The sequence below is a fragment of the Borostomias antarcticus genome (assembly GCF_949987555.1).
Source record: "Borostomias antarcticus genome assembly, chromosome: 21".
In the NCBI taxonomy this organism is placed as follows: Eukaryota; Metazoa; Chordata; class Actinopteri; order Stomiiformes; family Stomiidae; genus Borostomias; species Borostomias antarcticus.
The window spans coordinates 20,684,128-20,711,639 of record NC_140254.1 but is presented as its reverse complement, the minus strand read 5'-3'; the positions used below and the strand labels follow the sequence as shown (position 1 = coordinate 20,711,639).

The 27,512-nt window shown below is 44.9% G+C and overlaps 1 protein-coding gene across 1 annotated transcript in view; it reads left to right on the top strand.

The window, feature by feature from the left end:
- Nucleotides 1–27,512, top strand: part of vps50 (VPS50 subunit of EARP/GARPII complex) — a 180,435-nt gene that overhangs the window by 82,137 nt on the left and 70,786 nt on the right. Inside the window, exons 13-16 of the mRNA XM_084455729.1 lie at nt 6,444–6,576; nt 18,518–18,609; nt 19,908–20,002; nt 21,306–21,404. Of these exons, the coding sequence (XP_084311855.1) occupies nt 6,444–6,576; nt 18,518–18,609; nt 19,908–20,002; nt 21,306–21,404 (419 nt within the window). The remainder of the gene's footprint in view (nt 1–6,443; nt 6,577–18,517; nt 18,610–19,907; nt 20,003–21,305; nt 21,405–27,512) is intronic.

Sequence of the window (27,512 nt, the reverse complement as noted above, 5' to 3'; positions counted from 1 at the left end):
TCACATTCTGTTTCTCTCGCAAATCAGTCTGGATACTCTCCATAGAGATCGGTTTGAGCCTGATCAGAAAACGATCTCGCCAATCAGTGTTCTATGAGGATGCCAATCAGTGTTCTATGAGGAAATGCAAACAGCTACAGTACACTGGGCGAGTTTGGATGTGAAGACAGTGAGGAGTGGTTGAAGTTTTGGTGGTTGAAGTTGAAGTATTTTTGAAAGTGCCTTCCCTTTTCCAAATAGTTTCTAATGGAAAGTTCCCAGAACCATCTGTCATGTCAGATTAGGAATATTCTCTACATCAAGGCAATTGTGAACTGTCAAACATACATGTTTGACACTGTATAACATTACAGTTGATACAAACATTATTATTATTATTATTATTATTATTAATGATAATAATAATAATAACAAGAATACAAATAATCAAATCTGTAATCCTGCAAGAAGCTTGGGAAGCATTTACCACAGGACTACTAGAATGACACAGCAGTGTACCACTGTGAATTTTGTGTTCTAAGGGAGGCCACACAAAATACCAACTTCTTTTAAAAACAAGAAATTCCTATTTAGGTCCATGATTCAATACTTTTTTTTTTTTTAATTCACATGGTGCCTGAGATTCTCTTGGGACTGCCAACCTACACCATGGACAGTTGTTTTTTGATTGCTTTTTTTGTATAAAGGCTATGGATTGATATCATTCTCCCACTGGAACACGTCCCCTCTGTCACAGTGAGTGGAAAAACATCCTGTCAGCATGGCTGCCTCTGGTAGGGGAAACAGTGAAAACGTGACTATAACACAATTATCTGCCTAAATTAAAGGCAGTTGGACTTGACAGTGACCCCGACAGCTTACCACAGAACCAATGGTCCATGGACATTAACATTTGACCACAAATCGAGTTTCCTGATATTTATATGTACAGTACTTGATTTCTACCCCAGGGAAATACACAAAGCAAAGCCTGAAGGTATACAAAAGTCTAGACGCTTGGTCGTACTTCAAGGCTTGATTTGTTGTTGAAATTAAAGTGATGAAACACTGATGAACATTCCGGTTGTATGTGGACAGGTTTGTACAAATATTTATTTTATTTTATTTAGAGACATGTTCGCATGCAGCAGCGTTGATGTTTGCAGTTATGTCTGGAGTGAGAATGCGCGATGACACAGCATTTGCATCATTGCCATGCCAGTGGCTTAAGCCAACACAGACAAAACAATTCCACTGCTCTGAACTATCAGATAATAGATATGACCGACCTCAGAACGCAGTGGTTTTGCATCCAGTGGACAAGAATGTGGTCAGGGAAGCTACACCAAGGAAGTCAGGGCCCTGTGATGCTACACCTAAACCTACAGAAAATAAAATGGCAGACTTTCTGGATAAGTTCAAACATGCAAACCCGAGAGTTGCCGTGCTCTGTATAGATTCAAAACACTCCCAAGACTTTGTCCCTACGCCTCTGAAAGATGGCTATCCTGAACCATTAGGACAACTTTATGAACCTGAGAATCTGGGGTTGACTTACAAAGAGCTTCTTTACAAATCGGAAAAGGCTTTTGAGGATTTGTTGATCACAGATGCTCAGTGTGAGCTTGTTGAACAGCAGACAGCGGGACAGGCTTCATAAAAGATGTGGTACACCTACAGGCTCGATCCATAAAATGCTTTAACACTATGCAAAACCATGGTGTAGTTTGATCCGAAAATGCTTAACAGTACGGAAAACCGAACATTAGCAAGCCCATGGGCTAATTATTGCTAGTTTTCGTGACCACATAACTTTGCAGCCAAGAACTGTGTCCATGTTAATAAATATAGCTTTTAAAACGTAACCAGTTAGCTGGCTAGACAGGAGTCAACTAGTAATCAATCATCACTGCCCCTGACAGATGGCTGCATTTATTATTTTTAAGATTGGTGCACTTTCAGATATTCCGTTTAATAGCCAGGCAGGGGGGTCCCCCGGGATCCCCAGACAGCTGACGAGTCATGCCCTATCTAATATCTGATCATCGATTGCCTAAAAGAGCCGCAGTGACGTTGGCAGCGCCTTTCTGAAAAGTTCAGATGACAATGTTTTCAAAAAGCTGGAACCCTTGAAAAAAGACTCCAGGCAGCCGCCAATGCTCTATCCTCTTTGGTAACAATTGAAAAAGGGCACAGGCGCTCAGAAATGCGCACTTTCACGGCCACACATGCCATATTGTATAGCCTTTAGATTAACCGAGTAGTGTTTATTTTCCGAGTAGCAGATCGCCTACTCGAGTACTCGTTTAACCGTGCACATCCCTAGTGTGTAGCGTAGTGTAGTGTGTGTGCGGTTCACGTTACAGCCGAGCTCACGAGAGCCGAGTAGGTCTACAGCGAGGGCTGCTGTGTCCTCTTCCTTACCACTCACACAGTACTCACTCGGCCAGTCTGACTAGACGGCAGCCTTGCAGCAAATATGTAAATAGTTTGTAGGTCTGCATTCATTAGACCAATGCATAATATTATTTGTTGTATCTGTAAAAAAGAAAAGAAAACAAGCTAGCATTATAGTTATTTGGCAAAGTTTGTAAATACGTAAATAGTTAGATTGTAAACTACCTGGTCAGCCTTTTCTATTTATTTTGCATCTTTCAGACTTCGTATTGTCGTGGAAATTTCTGTGACAAAGTCTTGTTCAGGAGAGAGTTGAATGCCAACATTCTAAGTTTAACAAAGTGTTTTACCCACAAGCACGCAAGCAGCACAATAGCCACATACAATATACTGTACAAACAGCACAATAACATACAAACAACCTCAATAACCTGTCTGGAGAAGGGGGACCATCAAATCTCAGTTGCTTCATGCACACAGCAGTCAGCAATGTGAGAAATGGCGTCCCCGATCTGTGGTTACAGTCAGCTTTATACAGTCAAAGAGAGCAACCTTGGCGTCTGAGTCACTTCTCGGCCTTCGCTCATTCATTAGGTCGTCCTCAGACAAGCTTGACAGCGAACTCTAATCATCTCGGTCTTCCATACACTCCCCACGCTCCCCACCCTCAGCCCAGCTGAATTCATCTTTTGTCGACAGAAAGAGGGTTGCTGGCGGGGACTTTGAGAGCAAAAACAGTCAAGGGCGCTTAGTTCTACAAACATAAGATAGTAGATATACACAATATTCTTTCTCTATGCAAGGAATGAGGCCAGCTCTAACTGCCAAAACAATGCACCTTCTGTTACTTCAACTAAGGTGTAATATGTTAAGGGGTTCAACTAAGATCTTATTATACAGAATTTCCATTTCACATATTATGCAAATTAGTTGATTTCATCATCTACAGTAGCTTCTTCTAGCTACGTTTGGGAGATTCAACAGCTACTTTCCTTAGAGAGGAGTTGGCAACACCGGGTGGGCATGTCATGGATACTGGGTGTCAACAGTGTCGTCATAGATACACGCAGTAAGGCGTAGTATCGCTGCATTTCTCTACACTGAGCTGAAACTAGTGCACATAACCTAAGTAAATAAATATTAACAAACAAAACATTACTAGAAATTACATTTCCTGCATAAAATGTGTTTGTATACTGAACAGATGAAAATAAATCACAAAAGCATTGCTGAAAATGCATAACGTTAGCCTATATGGGAAAAATATGAACTAATTTTAGTCCACAACACATAGCCTAGCTAATGTTAGCCTACATAGCTACTTACAACAGAAGACAGACTAAACTGTGGTTACATTACTTACTGTATGTAGCTAGCTACAGCAACAGAAAATATTTTCATTTCATCATCTCTCATCCCCAGTCAGAAAATGTCTGCTTGCCGAGATGCTAATGTTCGCTATGTTAAACTCCATTGGTTTATGCAAAAAATTTTAGAGATCTAAAAGTCCACTATTTTTGGCTTTTTGGGTCTTTCAGGAGGGAAGGAAGGTCCCGTTGGGGAGTGAGCCACCCCTCAATGGCAACGGTAGGGGAAACACTGTCCAGCACGTATTGAGACGGCCGGTAGTCAGGCGGCATCTTTGGCGCAGATATGCCATTCATTGTGGTGGGGGTCATTGACACAGGATCACTGAATTACATCACTCTCCAAGCATTTACAGTCATTAATCTATCACAAAGAGCGGACGTGTTCTGACGGTGACGGACCCTCGCTAGGCATGGTTTACAGTCGGGCCGTAACTCTCAGAATGTCACAGGGGGGTGGGTGACAGGGTGGGTCCGATACAGAATTTGCAATGGATCCGATGTCCTGTTAGCTTTTCCACAGCTGGGCTCTGTGTTGCTAAGCACCGTCTGTCATTCACTGAAGCCCCTAGTGTACATTGCACACTGTCGATAATTTACTGTTGATGAGGTGGGGGGTTTTACACACACACACACACACACACACACACACAGACACACACACACACACACACACACACACACACACACACACACACAAACAGCTGTGGTTAAAACAAAAAACTGGGTCCTCTGACTACTGGGAAAGCTGTGTTTCACCGTTTGCCATGTCAGAACACGAAGATACCAGTACATCTGTCTCAGAAGGTGATGACAACGCACAGCTGGATAAACAGTCTATGTCAGCCCACAGTGTGTATTTAAGTAGAACACCATAGCGTCTTAAAAAACGCCCGCCGTGAAGAGTTATAACGGTTTTAGTGACATTGTGTTAAGGTGGGCCAAATCGTAATTCAACTCTGTTGCCCTTTTCCTCAGAGTAGAGCTAAACGTTTTTCCTCCCTACTTTTTTCTGGACTATTGTGACCGCAGAAGAAGAGAAGCACGAAGTCCACTTAATCCGTCATCAGTTGGATGGAAGTCAGGAGAGACAGGTTCTCCACATTCCCTCCACCTGTCCACACAATACACAATAGCACTGGCAGTGCTGGGAATTTTACCCTTTGAAATTTCTTCAATATATCATTTTTACTTTAGTTTATTGCAGTTTCTAAAGGTTTTCTCAATAAACCTAGGGGAATGTTCATTAATGGTAACAGGAAGGAAATAAACACCTAAACCTCCTCCTGACCACTATGCTCTGCTACCTCGGGGCGACTGGTTGCCCTGTCACTCCGAGACCCCTGTGGTCGATTGACACGGTCACGGCTCTTCTCTGTCCTGGCTCTGCAGTGGTGGAATAAACTGCCCACTGAGGTCAGGACAGCAGAGTCGCTGCCCATCTTTCACCACAGGCCCAAAACTCACCTCTTCAAGAAGTACTACCATGATCTTCCCTCTTAAGCACCTATTGCATTTTTTGTTTGCTATTCTTCACTTTGCCTTCAGCAATAGATTAGGCACTTGTTTTAGAGAGGAGATGCACATATGAGTGCTGGAAAGTAGTAGTACACTGACCTTTCCTACATTAAATGCAATTCTTGTAAGTTGCTTTGGATGAAACCGTCAGCTAAATGACTAATGTAAATTAAATTCATCTTTTGGTTGTCGTTGTTTTGATGTGAAACTTTACGGCCTGATTTGCCCCTGCCTGCACAAGGATCAGCACGACGGCCATTTGTGTCAGTATTGACGTGTGTGTTTCAGTGAGTCAGTGTTGAAGATAAGCACAGGCTGGTTTTGTGTCCGTCCCACGTTTTGTCCTATGCTTGTTTTAATCACACCTTCTGGGACAGCTGTAATGAAATATCTCTACCAAGCTCCTCTCATTTTCCCCCTACTGAATGATTAAAGGATTTTTTTTTTTTATGCCAAAATGATATTTTGTCCCAAATGTTGTGACTTTGATTAAAACAACAATAGCACCGAGGACAAGTGGTCCCCATATCCCTTGAATGTCCCATTTCCTCCAAACAGCCTTCAGCTTGAAGACGAATAATTCGTGTAACAATTATTGTTAGGCCTATTATATCCAAGGTTTTTAAGTGATAGTCGTACTAAGATATTTGACATTGATGTACAAATGAGCAACTGTTACTTTACACCAGCATCGGAACCCAATGCTCCCGTTTGGTGAAAACCATGACGACATCGATCGAATGATCATCTTGATTTTAAGGTTCCTCGTTTTCGTACAGAACTTGGACGGACTGCGTTCTCTTATGATGCTCCGTATACCTGGAACTCTCTCCAACAGACATTGAAGCTAGAGCTGCTTCCCTCCCATACGGCGTTCAGAGCCGTGGCTCTAGACATTTGTTCATCGACTTGTCACTGTTTTGGATCTTAATTATTACTGTTGTTTGTGTTTGCGTGTGAGCTCGTCGGCATTGGAAATGAGGGAAACCTCAATTGCCCTACAAGTTTAAATAAAGGTTTGAAATGAAATGAAATGAAACTTACCCCACAGTTTCAAAAAACAGCACAGCACGCGTTTAAAGTGTATTCTTGAAACTATTATCAAACATAAGTGTTCTGGTAGGAAGTATAGCAGAGGAGGTGTAACGACCACATTATCTCCTCTCATCTCCCATCCTCCAGCACATCACTCCCGACAGCTACATCCCCTGCCTGACGGACCTGTGCAAGGCATTGTGGGAGGTGATGCTAAGCTACCACCGGACCATGCAGTGGCACGAGGAGCATGACAAAGAGGAGGCGGTGCCTGCCGCAGGTAAGAATCAGGCCTCTCTCCGGACCCAGCCAAGCCTTTACAGCTACATTGTAGAAGGTTAGTTTCAAATTGTTCAATTGAAAATTTGGCAAGTATTTAATGCGCCACTATCCCCTAATGTGGTGCACAATGTCCACAAAATCCCGACAGTTCACCAGAAGTCATTTAAAACTCTTGTTCTTCCAATGTTCTTTGAGAATGGTTTCCCTCGTGGGCATCTGAAGCCGCTGGACACACCAGTGCTCGGCCCTCACCTTCACACTCTCCATATCAACGTTTACAGTTGCCGTAGCTCGCACCCTGCCCTTAAGGAGTTCTTTGAAACCGACTGCCTTGACATGCTAAGCCCTCTCTCTCTCTCTCTCTCTCTCTCTCTCTCTCCCTCTCTCTCCCTCTCTCTTTATTAGCCAACTGTCTCTAAATCAATGCTGCTGACTCTGCTAAAAAATAGGGGTTGACTTTCATTTACAAATTGTGAACCGATCTTGAGATTGATGTCTTTTTTCAAGTATTAATCCGTTCTTTATAGGGGATCCTAGTGAAAGGAAATGGGTTTGGACCCAGGCCACCATTTAGGCAGTGCAACGCAGGCCCTGCTGAGATGGCACTGGGTACAGGAGGATGTTTGGGGGTGTTCAACTTGAGTGCAATTTATTCTGTGCTTTAGCAGATCCTACAGTATACAGAGGTCAGTGGGGAAAACCTGGAATTAATGGACACCCATGCTTCTGTTGACAGGGACATTGGAAAGTCATTACTTAGCCTCCCATAGGAACACTTACTTACAATTTATGTAAAACATTAATTTACTCTGATGTAAAACTCTGGTAAACATCAATTTCCATTCAATTATCATGTTAATTTCTGTTGAGACATTATTTATCATAATTAGACAAACATACATAATCACAACATCTTGCCCTCAGTATGAAATTGCAGCAGATGCTGTCGACATCTGTGACATTCTTCTAATTCCTCTCACCTAATGTAGCACCCATCACATATAGTGAAGCATTTAGACACTTACTTTTTCCCAGATACAGTATGATGATAGATACTAGTATGTTAGTATAGTATAGATACTAGTATGTCACCTTTTTCTAGGCAAATAGGGGAGGAAATCAAGTCTGGGTATACCTTGAAAATAGCCCCTTTTTTAACGATGTGCTTAGAGTCCTTGAAATAAACAAACCATATAACGCAGTCCTGACCAAGGCTTTGTTCATCAAGTCATTATAATTTAATTGCTATTTTTATTTTTTATTTTTTTTGTGTTCACATTGACTAGTCACTGCCTCCGCGCTCTGCCTAGTCGATCCATCCGACCCCCCCTGGCTACGGGCCTGCAAGCTGAAGAATTTCAGCGCAATTAAATTATAATGACTTGGCTTGCTTGTTACAGTAGCTAGCTAGCTGACACGCTACTGCTAGGAGCAATGATTTATGGTATTGCATGCATTCTTGTAAACGGGGGTGAAATGCTGGTGTGATTGAATTTTTCAAAACGTCTGCACTCTAGCTGTCTTCCTGCTTCGTATGGATGCTATAGAGCTGGCTGGTTACAAGAGAGGCAGGGTCGTTAACCTGACATTGAACTACAAAACAGGCACTCCAAAGTCCTTGAATTTCATTTTGTAATGTCTGTGTGAACCATGTAGCTTGTTCATTCGGAGCAATTTGGGTTTCAGTGTCTTGCCCAAGGACACGTGGACAGGAGGAGCCGGGATTGTCTAGTCACAGTAGCGATTTGCTCAAATGCAGTACCATCGTCTAGTTTGGTGTTTCTTTGTACTGTACATTTAGATGCTTTAATATTCCCTATGTGGAATTCATTAAACTAATGTAGTCTGAAGGATATGACCAGCATCTCGATGGGGCCCTTCGCCTCTGAATCACCCTTACCTTTGTGACAGAGTAGCTATCTACCCTGTGAGGGGGAAGGACAGACCTAACATCCAGTCCCAATCACAAGGGGGCGGGGCCTGTCCATCATCAGTGGTTGCGATTGACTGACTTGTCTGCCCTCTATGTGAAGGTGACCTCACATCATACATGGCACCCGCTTGTATGTGTATGCTCGTGTGTGTGTGTGTGTGTGTGTGTGTGTGTGTGTGTGTGTGTGTGTGTGTGTGTGTGTGTGTGTGTGTGTGTGTGTGTGTGTGTGTGCGTGCGTGCGTGCGTGCGTGTGTGTGTGTGTGTGTGTGACCCTTAATGCCGGGCTCACACTACAGAACTTTTAAAGTCCTAAATTATTTTGAAATGGGGTTGCATCACGCATATAAGGAGAATCTTAACAGATGTTCGTCTTGTGAATCTCAAACAAGCACACACTACAAGATTTGAAAAAAACGGCTCATCACACACTACAGGATCGTATCGTGCCCCGAGGGAGTTAGTGAACCACTGCTCTTGCCGTAAAGTAGTTATCTAATATAAAACATGTTTGATTTTATCGGGGCCGCCCCGATGGGTCTGCAAGCCGATCGGGAGGTATAAGATTGGATCTGTAAAACCCCAACAAGGGGTTTTACAAGATCATCTGGGCTGAACATCGCTACCGACCAACGTTCCAGACCAGATCCCTCCACACACACGCCCACAAGCTCTGTCTTTGGAGGAGCAAGAGCTGATATGTCACACCTGTCTTTGTAATGTGTCCATAATTAATGTTACCACTCAATAAAAGCAGAGGTGGTTTCTGTTATGAATAAGGCCCATGGTTCCCTTCCAGCTCGTCAGACTGGATTCACTTCTGTAAATCAAAAAACACACACACAGGCACGCACGCACGCGCGCGCACGCACACGCACGCATGCACTCCGTCGTGCTTTATCAGTGAAAACGGACAGGGTGGCTTCATCGCACAAAGATGAACGGCCGCAACCAGCAGATAGGTTAGCAGCTCACAACACGGTCATGGACCACTGATGACTGACAGTCATCTTGATTTATACTCTAGCAGTGCTACCTTTCTGGCCTAAGACAAACATCCCGTCACGGGATAGATGGGGGAAATAAATTGGCCTTCACGCATGTACAGCCTTGCCTTCGATCTATACGACACACTGAAAACCAATATACCTTTCGGCATCAAGTGTTGTGAATTGTTATGGAAGTCCATCTGCAGCGAGGGAATAGCTTGATGTCTTGGTCGGGTGGTGTTTTTGTTAAACTTCAGATATTGTGAGCGTGGTTTTTCTCGGAACATGCCCAGACTGCGCCTCTATCCTGGGACCATATGGAATACCGCTCAATCTCACTTTAATTCTCCACTGGTTTTCCGTGTGGAACGACCTATCGTCTGTCAACAAGAATGAATAGGGGCGTCTCGCCAGATGAGCTGATCAGCCGTTTATTTGACGCGAGGCCGTTAGCAACCAATTAGAAGACCAGCAGCTTTTGACCTCATCCCTTTTGGCCACTTTAATGAACCGCTCGTAACAGAATACGAATAGACTGTGAAATGATTCCAGGTTATTTTGGGCCTGCTGGCTGCCTCTCTGATCTCTGAAGACCATCCATGGACATCCACCTTCACTGACTCATAAGAGAAATGTGTCTGAGTGCTGAATATCATCACGGCACACAAGTCCAAGTCCTGATTCAAGCATTGTCACGTAGCAGATCACTTGGCTAATCAACCACTGTCTGGAGCATCGAATAACGCCGTCGATCTCCGGACGGAAGATTGCCTTCCTTTCTCCACTACTCATCTCCCAGCTTTGTAGCAATGGCCTTTCTCTCAGCGTCTTCATCTTCCAGGGGCTGTCCACAGGTAAATTGCCTTCCCTGGCATATGACCAGCCGGTGTGATGTCATCTTTTTTTCCTCTCGGGAACATAATGAAGGACAAACTCACACTCGCCAGGTCAGAAGTGCGATGGGGGGCTTGACGTCTGCCTGGCCGGAACGAGAGAACGACAGAACGTCCAGCTCTCTTTCTCCGGCTGTTTCCTGTTGGTCATCCCTCTGTCACCGCCCCGTCTCATCATAGGACAGAGAACAGTACTATTCCGGTAAATAGTCATTTGTGTTGTCAACTGCATCTGGGATGTCATACGATAGCACCGGGCTTCAAGTTCTCCGGCACAGTGCCGGAATTCCGGTGCGGGAATATTCTGGTGCAGGAATATTTTTTTCTCGTGATTATTTTATCATATTTCCGGAGAAACAGTCATTTAACCAGTCGTTTTAAAACAAAGCAAAGGGATAGTTCCAACTACCAATGGTATAATCACATTACTCAAGGTAACCAAGGAGTTATGGCCAATCAGAGGCAGAGTAGGGCGGGCCTTAAACAAGTTTTCACAAGTTTCTCTCATTCAGTCAGGTTCTATTAATAGATCCATGGTCAGGTTAGACCAGGGGTGTCAAACTCAAATACACAGTGGGCCAAAATTTAAAACTTGAACAAAGTCGCGGGCCAACATTGAACAAATGGAAATTTTAATATCGACCCAAACAAGTTTTGCTTTAACATTGAATATGCAATTATCACTTTCGCTTTTGGTGCGCATCAATGGTGTGCACTAACATATGTGAATACACCCTCAGACACAAGTGTTGGTGCTCCATCTGCTCAGTAGAGAAGCTTGTAAAACCCTGACTGTCCTACAGCCAGGCACACAGACAGACAGCCGGCATGCAGACAGACAGCCAGGCAGACAGGCCGGCAGACAGGCCGGCAAGAAGGCAGACAGGTTGAATGAACAGGAACAGAGCAAACACAGCGGCCGGCTAGGTCAACACAGGTGTCTTTATCACAGTGAGACGTTACATAACGTAAAGCTTCTGTTTTCTGCCTTTCTTTTCGCCATTTTTAAGAAGGGGTAACACGGTTACAGTTGTAGTATGAGATTGCTATGACTACTGTCACAGAAGAGAGGGCGTTTCTGGGTCCTGTCTTGATTGACGCGCCAAAACAACAGCAGAGCATTATGGGATTTGTAGTATTAGCGGTGAATGCGCTGTATAATACTGGCGGGCCAGCTCTAGTAGTCATTTGGTATTGCCTCGCGGGCCAAATATAATTACACTGCGGGCCAAATTTGGCCCGCGGGCCAGAGTTTGACACCCCTGGGTTAGACACTCGAGGAAGCTCTAAGTTGGCGTTAGCAAATATTCTCTATATAAAATCTCTGACGTTAGCTAGCAGCTATCTTAGGAGGATGGATGCCAGGGCCCTGTACTACAAAAACAGGATTACGGCGTTAGCGCGATAACTTGTTTCAAGCTTGGTTTATCCGTACCACGAAGGTGGTTCACTTTTCACCGTGGTGCTACCGCCACGGTAACTTATGCTGCCGAGCTATCCTGCTCCGGGGCAGGTTAAGTTCCAGATTATGGATCAAAACGTATGAAGCACTGCCCACTGACCAATCAATTCACTTGGTAACGGCATCTGGATGTTAAGATTCTATATGGAACTTCAGTGTGCAAATTAAAAAATAATCTTCAGTGCGCGAACAGTGAGAGGTTCTTAAGAAGAATTTTTACAAACCCTTTTTGGCTTTCCCCAATATCATATGAAAAACTGCAGAATGACAGCTGCTTGAGCCATATTTTGCCTTGTGCATTTACAGTCGTAGACTGTAGGCTATGCACTGGCTTGCGTTTTTTTTTAGCCTGCCTGCAGTTTCGTGTAGGCTGTGGGTGATGCTTTGTTCACACGGCAGTGAAATGTGACCCAAATCCGATCTTTTTGCCTACATGGGACTCAGGTCAGATCTTTTCATGACCATCTGAACAGCGCAAGTCACATGAAATCAGATTTTTTTAAATCCAACCTGGGTCTCTTTCAGAGGTGGTATCAACCTGGGTCTCTTTCAGAGGTGGTATTATATCAACCTGGGTCTCTTTCAGAGGTGGTATTATATCGGATACCTGTCTGATGGTTTGCAACGCGCCCGCCATCTGAACAGTATTTCGGTTATTTCGAACAAATACCCCCCCCTTTTACCGTGAACGCGTTCATAGCTAGATTGGACGAGCTGGGTAGACTTAACGAGTTGATAGTCACCGTCGTAGTACCGTTCATCCGTGATTGCGGTTGTCCGGTTTACGCGATCTAGCGAAATCCTGGATATGTTGAACGAGCTTCGTAGTACGGGGCCCGGGTTTATTAAACAGACCTGTATGGTCAAAATAGTTCAAAATCATTTATTTTGTATTGTTACTTTTAGAAGGAAGCACTTGAAGTTACTCCAGTAATTGCTTTTCTATGCACTAAGACGTGATTTTGTATTTCATTTATAGTTCATTAAAACGTCATTCATAGTTCATAATTAAAAACCTTGAAATTGTTATTCTAGCTTCTTGATTTGATACTTGATGAATACTCTCAAAGTGCGCCAGGTTAATGCATTTAAATTGAAAATGTTCAAGTCCCCCACACTCTCTCTAAAAAAAAATTCAGGCACATCATTTTTTCCTGCTTCAAGCCCTGATAGCATTTAAAAATGTTTAAAAATGTTTGACAGTTGGTGTTCGGCAATGAGGGACTTTACCCTCTGAGGACGATAGTGTTCTGCCCATCTTTTTTCTCTACAGTAACAGTTGTTTTCCTGGCGTTCTTTCTTTTTTCCCTCTGCAGGAGTGAGAACAGAAATTTAAAAAGAAATGTGCAACATGTGTGATAATGAAACTACGCGGGACAGTAATTCTTTCCTCTCTCCCCTCCAGATGGTTGTTGTCCTAAACCGTTTTCCCATTCTCTGATATTTTTTAGGGAATGCGTTTTCTGTTTAGTTTAATTTCCAGTTCTTTCACTTTTGTTTACTGAGCAAATTTAATTCTGCAGATCGTTTTTTTCTTCTTTTTTTAACTCTTGGATATTTTGAACTCTGTTTCAACCTTCTTTTTTCGATGATGAGGCACAGTGTGGATCCTGTACGGAACCGAGTGAGTTCCTGAGGGCAGGCGTGGGACGACCCGGAACCACTGGACACTTTTACCTATAATCCCACCAAAGGTCAACCCACTGACCCCTACCTCTACTCATTCTTTCCTACTCCCACTTCATTTTACTCACTACTTCCTTCCTCTTTTAATATCACCCAACCTCTCCTCCCCCTCCCTCTTTCCTCATCAGATCATTCTCTCTCATCCAGCCAGTCAGAGGTGCCAACACGCATCCTCTTCACCCTGCTCTTATGAAAGCTAGCCCAGAGATGTGATACTGTCGTGTCACAGCCGTCCACCGCGGCTCCCTTGGTCTTTTAAGTGGCGTGACTCACTCCTAGCCGCCCACCAGAGAAACAACCTTGTAATTTGTCTACCCGTGACACAGTTAGCGTGTACAGCTAATAGCACACTTCATTTCAACTTAAACTGTCATCTTCCGGAGTGCTCCATGTTGTTCATTGGTAACATATACCCTAATTAGAGCGAGGAGTTGTTTGTGATTCACACATTGTTATCATTTGCGATTGTTTCGGAAGGATGGGTTGGTGACACGAAACACACCAGCACACCAGATACATTTCAGATTCCTCTCTTGAACCATGCGAGATGTTGTTTATAAAACACTCAGTTTTCAGCCATCATGTGACCTTGGTGGAGTATGCTCCTCACGCTGATTAGCTAGTCTCAGATGATAATGACATGTTTTTGTGACCCAGTGGAAATCTTCATCATCATGGCAGGTCCGGTAATCACTCAGCAGAACTGAAGTGTCCCACTCAGTCAGACATTCTGACTCTATCTTAGTTCACACGGCAGTGAAATGTGACCCAAATCCGATCTTTTTGCCTACATGCGACTCAGGTCAGATTTTTTCATTTAATGCTACTTTTTTACGTCTCTAGAGCGGTGACTTGCAAATTCGTGAAGCGTTCCACTGTGGTGTGCTTGTGCGGCATACTGCACGTCACAAGACCATCCTCATCCTTCTTCTGGTTATCATTTGCTCATACCGTCGCCGGCTTCCACTGCACAAATAGCCTACTTGAAAATCAACCCGTAGTAAAGGCTAACTTCAGTTGTGGTTGTAACGTTATCATGGATGTATTAATAGAACGTTATCCATGGTTAACGTTACTTCCGTAAACAGTGCGCTGCGCGTGACGTCCTGACGTCTTTGTTATTGTTCTTCTGCGCATGCGGGTCTGTTCAGGGCCAGGCTATGGTCAAACCCTACACCCCCTCCCGACCGCTACGCTCTGCTTCCTCGGGGTGACTGGTTGCCCTGTCACTCCGAGGCCCCTGGGGTCGATCGACACGGTCACGGCTCTTCTCTGTCCTTGCCCCGCAGTGGTGGAATAAACTGCCCACTGACGTCAGGACAGCAGAGTCGCTGCCCATCTTTCACTGCAGGCTCACAACTCACCTCTTCAAGAAATACTACAACAATCCTCCCTCTTAAGCAGTATTGTATTTTAGATTGCTATTCTTGCACTTTGCCTTCAGCAGTAGAATATGATCTTAGTCACCTGTTGTAGAAAGGAGATGCACTCGTGAATTCTGGCGAGTACTTTGGCTTTTCCTATGTTAAATGCAATTGTTGTAGGTCGCTTTGGACAAAAGCGTTAGCTACAGTAAATTACTGTAACGTAATGTAATATACTCAAAGAGTGTGTTTGTGTTGTCTGTGTGTGTGTGTGTGTGTGTCTGTGTGTGTGCTGCAGTTTAAATGGAATACTAAAGACTTATTATCTTGCTGACTTTGGCAGTTGGCTGACCCTGATGTACATCTGGCCCGGAGCCCAGCTCTCCCAAGGCTGAAACGATGACGGGATAAATCGGTACCATTGTCTCCTGGCCAAATGCTATCGCCTCTATTTTTAGAGAGGCTGCAAGTCTATCAACTTGTGCCAATAGGACAGTCTGTAGGGGTGGCACAGAGGCGCTGTCATGTCACTCAGGTCTCCCTCGCTTAAGCGATTTCCAATCGTAATGTGACTAAACTGGTTTGTTGAGGGTACAATAGAATAAAAGTGTAGTAAAATAAACTGACAGAGTTGATTTCAATAGGGTAATAGAGAGATGGTGTATGTATCACATTTGACCAATTTGAATGTATTAGTAGGCTTTCATTTGACACTTCCTGTGTTATATAGGCCTGTCCAGTACCCTATTATATAGATAGACCTTACACCTTATTGGAAAAGGTTCCTTAATGCCTTAAGAGCCCCCGATGGTACCTGACAGGTTATATAACTGACTATTTTGCAGAGTTCCCGAGTCACAACACTTCTTGTCTCACTGAAATAAAGTGACAAGGCAGCGTGTTGAAATGGCAGGCAAGGCCTTTAAAGTTCCAGTTAGAATCAGATGTGGGTGATGGCTCTTATCTCAAACCTGACTTGTGTGGAGGTATAAGGAGGTGTTCATCTCAGATCTGACTAGTGTGGCGGTATAAGGAGGTATAAGGAGACATGTTCATCTCAAACCTGACTTGTGTGGAGGTATAAGGAGGTGTTCATCTCAGATCTGACTTGTGTGGAGGTATAAAGAGGTATAAGGAGGTGTTCATCTCAGATCTGACTTGTGTGGAGGTATAAGGAGGTATAAAGAGGTATAAGGAGAAGTGTTCATCTCAGATCTGACTTGTGTGGAGGTATAAGGAGGGATAAGGAGGTATAAGGAGGTATAAGGAGAAGTATTCATCTCAGATCTGACTTGTGTGGAGGTATAAGGAGGTATAAGGAGAAGTATTCATCTCAGATCTGACTTGTGTGGAGGTATTCTCAAGTGTTGTGGGCGGAGACGAGGCAGCCTGCACGCGGGATTCAGACGGATAAAGAAAAGAGCACCATGAATGTCAACTGGCGCAGAAAACCTTCACAAGATGAACTCGACAGCAGGCAACAATATTACTTCTGGTCCCGGCTTCTCCGAGGTCATCTCTCTCTGCTGTCATGCTTGTGTATCTATCCCAGAATTTGTGTGTGTGTGTGTGTTTGTTTGTTTGTGGGAAAGAAAGAAAGAAAGATTGCCATATTTTGCTGGTGCAGTAGTTGGTTCTGTGTGTGGGTGCCGTGTGTGTTACCGCCACTTTGAGCTCATAATCTCTGCACTATAATCCGTCTAGATACCTGAATATGTTGTAACATGCTTCTCTTCACCTCAGCCATGGTGTATGGAGGCTTACACTAGATAACCCTGCTACCTGTGTTCTGAGAGAATATGGAGGCTTTCATCAGTCTCCTGTGGACTCTTTGTGAATGTGAAGGTGAAAATTACAACATTCAGTATGAGGGCTATTTTCCTCTTTGGAGGCTCTTTGTCCTGGGGTAGGGATGCGCATCGAAAGCTGGTTCTTGTTGAGAACCGGTTCCCAGTGAATCGATTCCTTGGAATCGTTGGCCAAAATCCTTAACGATTCCGCTATCGATTCCTGACGTTGCTGCGCATGCGCGATGACGTCACGCACGCTGCCTTGTTTTGTTTTATTAGACCGCGGTAGAAGAGGCCAGCAACATGTCTAGGCATAAACGTTCGAAAGTGTGGTTACATTTCCCAGACTTGAACCCGATTGAACATCTCTGGAGAGATCTGAAAATGGCTGAGCACCGACGCTCCCCATCCAACCTGATGGAGCTTGAGAGGATCTGCAAAGAAGAATGGGAGAAACTGCCCAAAAATAGATGAACCAAGCTTGTAGCGTCATACTCAAGAAGATTTGAGGGTGCTACGTTAGTGCATGCTGCAGATCTCTCTATGGGTCTGAGACGCTTCATGCAAAAATCTGGTGCTCAAATCCTGGCAATTCATTGGTTTCGCAGGAATCATTGCGACACCAATCAGTAACGCCTTTCACGATCAGGTGCTCCCACCTATAGATATGGCCCGCCCATCTAACCTGGGCTAGCGTCTCTCATTTGCTGCTACGACCTGTCATTCTTTCAAATTTGAACTGTCGATTCGGCCTCAGAATGCCAACTTGGCGACAAAGGTGGCACAGACTCTTATGTGGTGTGCGGAGCGCAACGATCCAGCGTAATATTTGAATCTGGAGAGAGACTAGGTATGTGTAGACTTCTCATCATCATGATTGTGACACTCCTGTAATCTAAGTTGTGTGTGTATATTTGTCAGATGTCAGAATGTGATGCCTTTGATTAGAGCCGTCCTCTTAGGCATGATGACTACCTCAAGTGTCTGCACAAGACACCTTATCGATAGCCTGGCGTCGCCAGCCTGATCTCGCGAACTTACATTCAATTTCACTCCACAGATCAGTCTGGACATCCAAACGTTCTAACGGAATCCCCTCGGAACAGAAATTTGTTTGTGGCAATCACAACCGTTTATCTAATATGGAGCGGGTTTCATAAGATGACGGAACAGAGGAGTGCCGTAGAGGCATTTTCGCTGGTTGGTTGTAGGTCGATCCAATTGCATACAGAGGCATTTTGATCTGAGCAACTGTGAGTTTCCAGACCCTTTGCATTTTTGCGAATTGGGTCTGGCAAAGCCAGGCTACCTTATTGAAGGTTCACCCAGTCAAATCCCCAATATGGGGACACTGTTCAATTTGAAATCAATGTTGTCTCTAGCCAAAGTGCTTTCAGGTACTACAAATTACAACAAATTTATATTGTAATACAACAGACTGTAAACTAACATTACAGTACAAAACAGTGAAACAGATGGAATTATCAATTAAGTATGCAAGGAATAAAAGGAGTAAAAGAAAAACTGGAATAATGAGTACAGGGCTTGAATACAAGGATAATAAATATAATAAATAAGTAAACAGTAATAAGACAAAATAGCGGCAGAAAATCAACATCAGATTAAAAACGCAGTGAGAGGATATTGGAAAAATAACTAAGTAGAGAATGTCTCCTAGTGTGTCTCTGTCATCAGTTCAGGTGATGCTGTGTCTCTGAACCCTAAACCATGGGTTAAAAGATGGTGAGAGAGCAGGACAGGACTTTTTGGTGAATCATGTCCAACCTGTCTCAGCGTCAGCCTTTCCCTCTGTTTGTGTCCCCAGACGAGGCCAGGCCTGCGGATTCGGACGAGTCTGTTGTGGACCTCAGCTACGTGAAGAAGAAGCTTGAGCATGGACTCACTCGCATCTGGCAGGTCTGAGCTAAAGCTCCTGTCTCTCTCTCTGGCTTTCTATGCTCACTACTCCTTTGGTCTTTCTTTCTGTGTCTCTCTTCTCCTTTGGTCTTTCTTTCTGTGTCTCTCTTCTCCTTTGGTCTTTCTTTCTGTGTCTCTCTTCTCTACAGTGACTCTTTTCCTATCCCTTTTTATTTCTTAATAACTCTACTGCCCCTCCAGACCACAGCCTCTCAGGCCTGACTGACCTCCAGACCACAGCCTCTCAGGCCTGACTGACCTCCAGACCACAGCCTCTAAGGCCTGACTGACCTCCAGACCACAGCCTCTCAGGCCTGACTGACCTCCACACCACAGCCTCTAAGGCCTGACTGACCTCCAGACCACAGCCTCTAAGGCCTGACTGACCTCCAGACCACAGCCTCTCAGGCCTGACTGCCCCTCCAGACCACAGCCTCTAAGGCCTGACTGACCTCCAGACCACAGCCTCTCAGGCCTGACTGACCTCCACACCACAGCCTCTAAGGCCTGACTGACCTCCAGACCACAGCCTCTCAGGCCTGACTGACCTCCACACCACAGCCTCTAAGGCCTGACTGACCTCCAGACCACAGCCTCTCAGGCCTGACTGACCTCCAGACCACAGCCTCTCAGGCTTGACTGCCCCTCCAGACCACAGCCTCTAAGGCCTGACTGACCTCCAGACCACAGCCTCTCAGGCCTGACTGACCTCCACACCACAGCCTCTAAGGCCTGACTGACCTCCAGACCACAGCCTCTCAGGCCTGACTGACCCTCTCCTCCTCCAGACCACAGCCTCTAAGGCATGTCTGACCCTCTCCTCCTCCAGACCACAGCCTCTAAGGCAGGGGTGTCAAACTCTGGCCCGCGGGCCAAATTTGGCCCGCAGTGTAATTATATTTGGCCCGCGAGGCAATACCAAATGACTACTAGAGCTGGCCCGCCAGTATTCGATTTTGCATGTCTGCACTATTAAGTTATATATTGTATGGTAATAAGCGTTGCTTGTTCCATATTCAATGTTAAAGAAAAACTTGTTTGGGTCCATATTAAAATTTTCATTTGTTCAATGTTGGCCCGCGACTTTGTTCAAGTTAAAAATTTTGGCCCACTGTGTATTTGAGTTTGACACCCCTGCTCTAAGGCATGTCTGACCCTCTCCTCCTCCAGACCACAGCCTCTCAGGCATGTCTGACCCTCTCCTCCTCCAGACCACAGCCTCTCAGGCATGTCTGACCCTCTCCTCCTCCAGAGCACAGCCTCTCAGGCATGTCTGACCGTCTCCTCCTTCCCCCCAGGACGTCCAGCTGAAGGTCAAGGCCTACATCCTGGGGACGGACATGTCCAACTTCAAATATGACGACTTCATCTTGGTCCTGGATGTCATCAGCAGGTAAACAGGGACTAGTGGACTCATTCTCCTCAGCGTTGATTAGACTGAACGAGGGGTGGAACAGTTCCCCAAACCCACAGGTTTGGTATATGTCCTGGTTTTGCAGGTCACGGGTTCGGTATATGTCCTGGTTTTGCAGGTCACGGGTTCGGTACTGTATATGTCTTGGTTTTGCAGGTCACGGGTTCGGTATATGTCCTGGTTTTGCAGGTCACGGGTTCGGTATATGTCTTGGTTTTGTAGGTCACGGGTTCGGTATATGTCTTGGTTTTGTAGGTCACGGGTTCGGTATATGTCCTGGTTTTGCAGGTCACGGTTCGGTATATGTCCTGGTTTTGCAGGTCACAGGTTTGGTATATGTCCTGGTTTTGTAGGTCACAGGTTCGGTATATGTCCTGGTTTTGCAGGTCACGGGTTCGGTATATGTCCTGGTTTTGCAGGTCACGGGTTCGGTATATGTCTTGGTTTTGCAGGTCACGGGTTCGGTTCGGTTCGGTTTTGGTACTGGGTGGAAATGAAAAGCTACAGTAGCAGGTTGTACAGTGACATCTCTAGGAGCACACAACACATTTTAGGTTATATAATATGTGTTTTAGGAGCACAAATATTTCGGTTTCTATTAGCATTCTTGCATTTCTGTATTCCTGTATGTACATACTGTAACAGACAATGAGAAAGTGGATGATTACTGTTTGAGGTCAGTGCAGAAAGGCTGGAAACTAAAGCACTGCTTGAAGTGGAGTCTGTTCAGTGGACACAAAGGAGGAATCTAGGCATATCGATCGGGTTATGAAAATCATGGAAAAGTAAACATTAAACTCAGACTCTTTGGAAAAGTCATAGAAATGTGTTTAATTAATCTTTTTTTCTTATTTTCCAGGTAAGCTCAGTTTTTTAATACATAGAATCATGTAGCATTAAAAATGTAGGCTAGGCTAGTGTGAACAATCACTAGGGTCTAGGGGCCACATGCTCTAAAGTAATTACTCTGAGGTTAATTAGAGACTTACTGTGAAATAATGACTATGAGGTTAATTAGAGTCTTGAATACTTGCTGGAACGATTTTTTTTCATGTCTCTTTGTTGTTTCCGTCTCGTTTGTCTGTGTCCTTTGCTACTTGTCTTTTGGATTTTTTGTTTTTGCACTTCCCTCTCTGTAATTAACTCCCCCTCTCCTCACCCTCTCACTTCTGGCCTTCTTCACCTCCTCCCCTCTCACGTCCCCTCCCTCCCTCCCTCCCTCCCTCCCTCCCTCCCTCCCACCCTCATCTCTCTCCACTCTCTTCCTCCCTCCCTCTCCCAGGCTGATGCAGGTAGGAGAGGAGTTCTGTGGCAGTAAGTCGGAGGTACTCCAGGAGTCCATCAAACGCCAGAGCGTCAACTACTTCAAGAACTACCACAGGTGACCCAGCCTGTGCTCTCCTGTAACGGTTATTAGCAAGTCAAATACATGGTAGCACTCGCCAATAAAAGATACATGGACAGATCATCTATTTCACCGGTTTATGTTGGCGTCAATGAAACATGCTAACGTTTCAGACAGAGGCCTTCCTCAGAGCATGAACCATTTATTGGTGAGTGCTACCATGCATCTTTGATGTCCTTTTTGATGTTCATATTTTTGGTTTAGCTCCACAACAACATCTATTTTTTGAGGAAGGCGCATCCATTTCCATTGCAACGTTATTAGCAAGTGTCTGTGAACCAGCATCAGGGGAGTTTTCCCGGTGGCATGGCGCCTGCAGGCCAGAAGCACCCCCGGCCAAAAGTACTAATTATCTGCCAGCCCCCCCCCCCCCCCCCCCCCGTGTCAACAAAACGCCGACAATCAGAAGGGCCTGTTAGCAGCCCCCCCCACCCCCGCTCAAATTTATTGTTACATTTATATTTATTTATATATTATTATTATTATTCACAATCAGCCCGCTCATTTAATGTTTACAAAACGAAACTGGAAGTGTTCCATCTCACCGCGTCGGCGCATCGCAAGATCACTGGTCAGAACCGGCTTAAAAAGTGTCCTGACTGGGGCCTGAATTGTTTCCCCAGTCCGGCCTTGACCAGCATGCTCACGTCTCGCCTTCTCCAAGGAAAAACAAACTGACAAGTTAACCGCTTCTCCTCCCTCTCCTAAAGCTTGTAGAGATGAATGTGTGATCAGACGACATTGACATCACTTTTATCAGTTGGGTGATTGGATGAATTGGACATGCACACAGGCATACGGACCTGTCTTCCTCTGAGAGTCTAGTGAGAGAGAGAGAGGGAGAGAGGGGAAGAGGAGGGGAGGGAGGGGAAGAGTGAGTGGGAGAGCAAGATAAAGAGAGAAAGAAAAAACGAGAATGAACATGATGTGAATGCAGAGACGGAAGGTGTGTGTGTGTGGGGGGGGGGAGCTAGAGAGTGAGAACGACAGAGAGATCAGAAAGAAAAATCAGCCAGACCAGGGTGTGTAAAGCCAATTCTCCATTTATCCCCCACTCACATTGTCAAGACATGCCGCTCGGACACCGCCAATCAAATTGGGGCTTTGCTTCCATCCCCCATCCCTGATTTTGACATCATACCCCACGCCCCTCTCCTCAGCGCCAGCCTCAACGCTGTTAGTTGTCAGCAAACCTGACGGCTTCCAGCCTCAATTTGGTTTCTCTCCCCACATTCCACCATTAGGGCATATTACCCATCGCTCAATGTCTCTTATGCATATTGTAATAAGCTGCAACGTCTAATGCACTCCCATTCTCAGTCTCAGCACAAGTCTCACATGAGTATGATATATATATATATATATATGAGTATGATATATATATATATATATATAAAAAAGTTTTTAAAAAACCTAAAAACAAATATATATATTTTTTTATTTTATTTTATTTTTTTAACTTTTTTAAAGGGGAATTAGTAAGGTAGCTCCTTTTTCCTGCGCGCACCCCCTTTATAATGGAGATATATGGGCCTCTGCTAAAAACTATGATAAACATGCATTTTCAAGGCAGGAAGTGCAGGGTGTGATCTTACCGGTGTCATTATGCTGTCATGTGAAATATATCGCATTCTCAAACGGAATATTGAAACAAAAACTCCATTTGAGCCAGAACTATTTCGCCGAACGCACTACACCATACCTTTCGCACTGTAAACTACACCATACCTTTCACACTGTAAACTACACCATACCTTTCACACTGTAAACCTCCGCTGCGGTAAAGCTAGATGATTGTTTACATCCTCGTAGCCATGCCTAACACGTCAACACATGGGGATGGCGATTCATTTCACAAGACAACATTCTACTGAGACCGGTAAGGGGCTTCCTGGCGCTTCCTGCCTTGAAAATGCATGTTTATCATAGTTTTTAGCAGAGGCCCATAGACCTCCATTATAAAGGGGGTGTGCGCACAGAGGAAAAAGGAGCTAGCTTACTACTGCACGGATCGGTAAATGTTGGTGTGTACGGATCGGTTTCATTGAGGACAAAGCGACATTTGAGCTAAACTTGCCATGACAGCGGCGTTCCCCTTTAAATCTTTTTTTTCCCCTGAATTCCAAAGGTGTTGAATGATAGTGTCTCACCACAGCATTTATTGGAACAAAAGCACTTGGGAATCTCTCTGACAGGTGCCATGTTGAAATTCCTTCCTCCTGCTCTGTAACCTACAAGACTGTATTGTTTGATGTTACCGCTGACATTTCGGGCGGAGGGACTATTGATCCCGGTAAGGTTGCAGCGCGGCTGGGGTGGGGTCAGGTCTCGCTCGCCCATCGCAGCAAACACAGCGGCCCCTGCCTCTCAAACAGACAAAGATCCAAGGTCATTTCCAGCCTTTTCCACCCGTGTCATCGACAACCAGAGGGCTGCATTCAAATTCAGCCAATGTTTGTGCCGAACATGTTTTCTTTGAACGGAGAGCCCTTCTGTGATCAACGATGATTTTCTGGACGATATATTTTGGATGTCCTGCTAGTACTAATTTAACATTAGCTAGAAGGAAAAGGGCCTCCGGTATTCAATTCATTAATTCAATATATCAGACAATTACATTTCCCTCAGTTGTGTCCCGGAGCCCCAGTGCAAGGGTCCAGCTCCAGCTTCCCTTTAGAGGGGCTTATTTATCCGGCCCACTGGGTCTCACCCTCACTGGGATTCTAATGAATAATTATTTAGCTGGAATTGAGTAGATTCGTCTGGCCTCTAACCACATAGTACGTCTCTGTGCCTTCCCCAGCTCCGCCCAAAACCCCACCCCTCCTGTGACCTGATTGGATACAATTCTGAGACCACACCCGTTAACTGTGGCTCTGCTCACTCAGATGTCTGTTGGTGTGGTTGCTAGAAATTAATTTAACAGCAAGTATACTTTTACTTTAGGGAAATGTTTCTTAAGAGTCTAGGGTAACCTGGCAGATCCGTAGCATGCATAAAACTAACTTTTTACAAATACAACAGGGCTGAGTTTCCCAGAGGCATCGTAGCGCCTGGTAAGCTACGGCGTTCACCATAGCGCTACGATGAACGTGCTTTCTTTAATATAGTATATGCGGATATAATTACGACGTGAATGTCCTTCCAGATCTGTCATCTTAGTTTGAAGGGATTTCTGCTGGACGAGACGGTGGAGCAGAGTATCCCTTAGCTCAGTGTTGACCAACTCTTCCACCCTTGTCCCTTGGTTGCGGACGTCCCCGAGGACATTCTGTAGTTTCTGATTCACCTCCGCCGCAAAGTTATTGAATTCTTGTTTATTGTCCTTAGAGAAGTCATTCTTAAAGTCCATTAGATCCTGTTTAAGTTCACTTTTCAAGTTCACTTAAGTTCAAGTTTTCAATAGCTTTAGCAGCGGCTAGGCCGCTCGCTTCAGACTCTGCCCCCCCCCCCCATGCTAGCTGTGTTATCGTCTGCGTTTTTCTTTCCTTCTGTCTCATTGCTGTTATCTTTAGACTTCCCCCAAACGTTTCCTATTCCTACTCCCACTCATTCTATGTCATTTTTACTTTCTTGTGTGAAGTTTAATTTAGAGTTTAAGGGTTTTTGTCTTAATTGATCAGGAGAGCCTTTCGTTTTACATGTACGTCGCCATCTTGAGCCGCTCACCGGAAGTCCTCTCCTCCTGAGATGTTCAGTGGAGTTTTACACGCTGGAGGGCCTTTCTGTCCTGGGCAGAACCATTTCAGGAAGTTTGTTTTGAAACATTACTAGCAAGGGGGCATCCTGGAATAACAACAAAAATCGTGATTGTACCAAGTCGGAATTGTACCAATCGCAAGCACACAGCTAGCGGCGCAGTAATACATTTACAGGTGATTTAACCATATATTATATATATATATATATATATTTGCAGAGTTCAGAATGCCTCTGATCCAATCACAATGGCTGGTCGGAACTACCTGTTGTATAATGATGTGTTGGGGATGACAAGAGATCAGAGGGACACAGACCAAAGCCGCCAGGGATGACGGTCGGAAAGACGTCCTCCGTTCTACACTCATCCATGTTGGGAGAGTTACACAAGGCATGCTTCTTTTTCTGCCTGCCGATTAATAAAATCAAAAGTTAGGCAACGAAAGACCCCCTTCTGCTTCTCAGCAGTGCTGCTCTACGTGCCCTAGTGTCAAATAAACTTTGAAATGATTTAATCTAACGTTCGAAAAAGTGATTTAGGCAAAAAAAAAAAATGGAAAAGAAATTGGACCCTGGGCAGAATGTTCATTTTAACAGAATTGATTCTGCCGACCAGAGAGAGAGGGAAAGAGTCCCAGACCAGATATAATATCCATATAACTTAATTTTGTGAAATTATTTTTATGGAGAGAGGGGAGAAACCACATCACTTTACTAGCACTGCCACGACTTCTCTATCAGAAGGTTTACACACCAGGACATACCTCAGTAAATGCATTCTTTGTGTTAAAGCTATCAACTACAGTAGTAAGGGCTCACATTCCCTTTTGGCTCACTGTCAAGCAGAGAGTCTGCAACATGTTATCAAGATTACATTCATTCTAGTGTGAGTTTTGCCTTATATCCTTGTGCTAAAATCAACTGTAAATCCACATTTTAAAGCTCTCCCTCTCTCTGTCCTCCTCTATCTCTCTCTCTCCCTTTCTCTCCCTCTCTGTCCTTCTATATCTTTCTCTCCCTCTCTCTGTCCTTCTATATCTCTCTCTCCCTTTCTCTCCCTCTCTGTCCTTCTCTCTCTCTCTCCCTTTCTCTCCCTCTCTCTGTCCTTCTCCATCTCTCTCTCTCCCTTTCTCTCCCTCTCTCTGTCCTTCTCTATCTCTCTCTCTCCCTCTCTCCCTCTCTGTCCTTCTCCATCTCTCTCTCCCCCTTTCTCTCCCTCTCTTTGTCCTTCTCCATCTCTCTCTCTCCCTTTCTCTCCCTCTCTCTGTCCTCTATCTCTCTCTCCCTCTCTCTCCCTCTCTCTGTCCTCTATCTCTCTCTCCCTCTCTCTCCCTCTCTCTGTCCTTCTCTATCTCTCTCTCTCCCTCTCTCTCCCTCTCTCTGTCCTTCTCTATCTCTCTCTCCCTTTCTCCCCCTCTCTCTGTCCTTCTCTATCTCTCTCTCCCTTTCTCTCCCTCTCTCTGTCCTTCTCTCTCTCTCTCCCTTTCTCTCCCTCTCTCTGTCCTCCTCCATCTCTCTCTCTCCCTCTCTCTCCCTCTCTCTGTCCTTCTCTTATCTCTCTCTCCCTCTCTCTGTCCTTCTCTATCTCTCTCTCCCCCTTTCTCTCCCTCTCTGTCCTTCTCTATCTCTCTCTCCCTTTCTCTCCCTCTCTCTGTCCTTCTCTCTCTCTCTCTCTCCCTTTCTCTCCCTCTCTCTGTCCTTCTCTCTCTCTCTCTCTCTCTCCCTTTCTCTCCCTCTCTGTCCTTCTCTATCTCTCTCTCCCTTTCTCTCCCTCTCTCTGTCCTTCTCTCTCTCTCTCTCTCCCTTTCTCTCCCTCTCTCTGTCCTTCTCTCTCTCTCTCTCTCTCTCCCTTTCTCTCCCTCTCTCTGTCCTCTATCTCTCTCTCCCTCTCTCTGTCCTTCTCTCTCTCTCTCTCTCCCTTTCTCTCCCTCTCTCTGTCCTTCTCTCTCTCTCTCTCTCTCTCCCTTTCTCTCCCTCTCTGTCCTTCTCTATCTCTCTCTCCCTTTCTCTCCCTCTCTCTGTCCTTCTCTCTCTCTCTCTCTCCCTTTCTCTCCCTCTCTCTGTCCTTCTCTCTCTCTCTCTCTCTCTCCCTCTCTCTCCCTCTCTCTGTCCTCTATCTCTCTCTCCCTTTCTCTCCCTCTCTCTGTCCTTCTCTCTGTCCTCTATCTCTCTCTCCCTCTCTCTGTCCTTCTCTATCTCTCTCTCTCTCCCTTTCTCTCCCTCTCTCTGTCCTTCTCTATCTCTCTCTCCCTCTCTCTGTCCTTCTCTATCTCTTTCTCTCCCTTTCTCTCCCTCTCTCTGTCCTTCTCTATCTCTCTCTCTCCCTCTCTCTGTCCTTCTCTATCTCTCTCTCCCTCTCTCTGTCCTTCTCTATCTCTCTCTCCC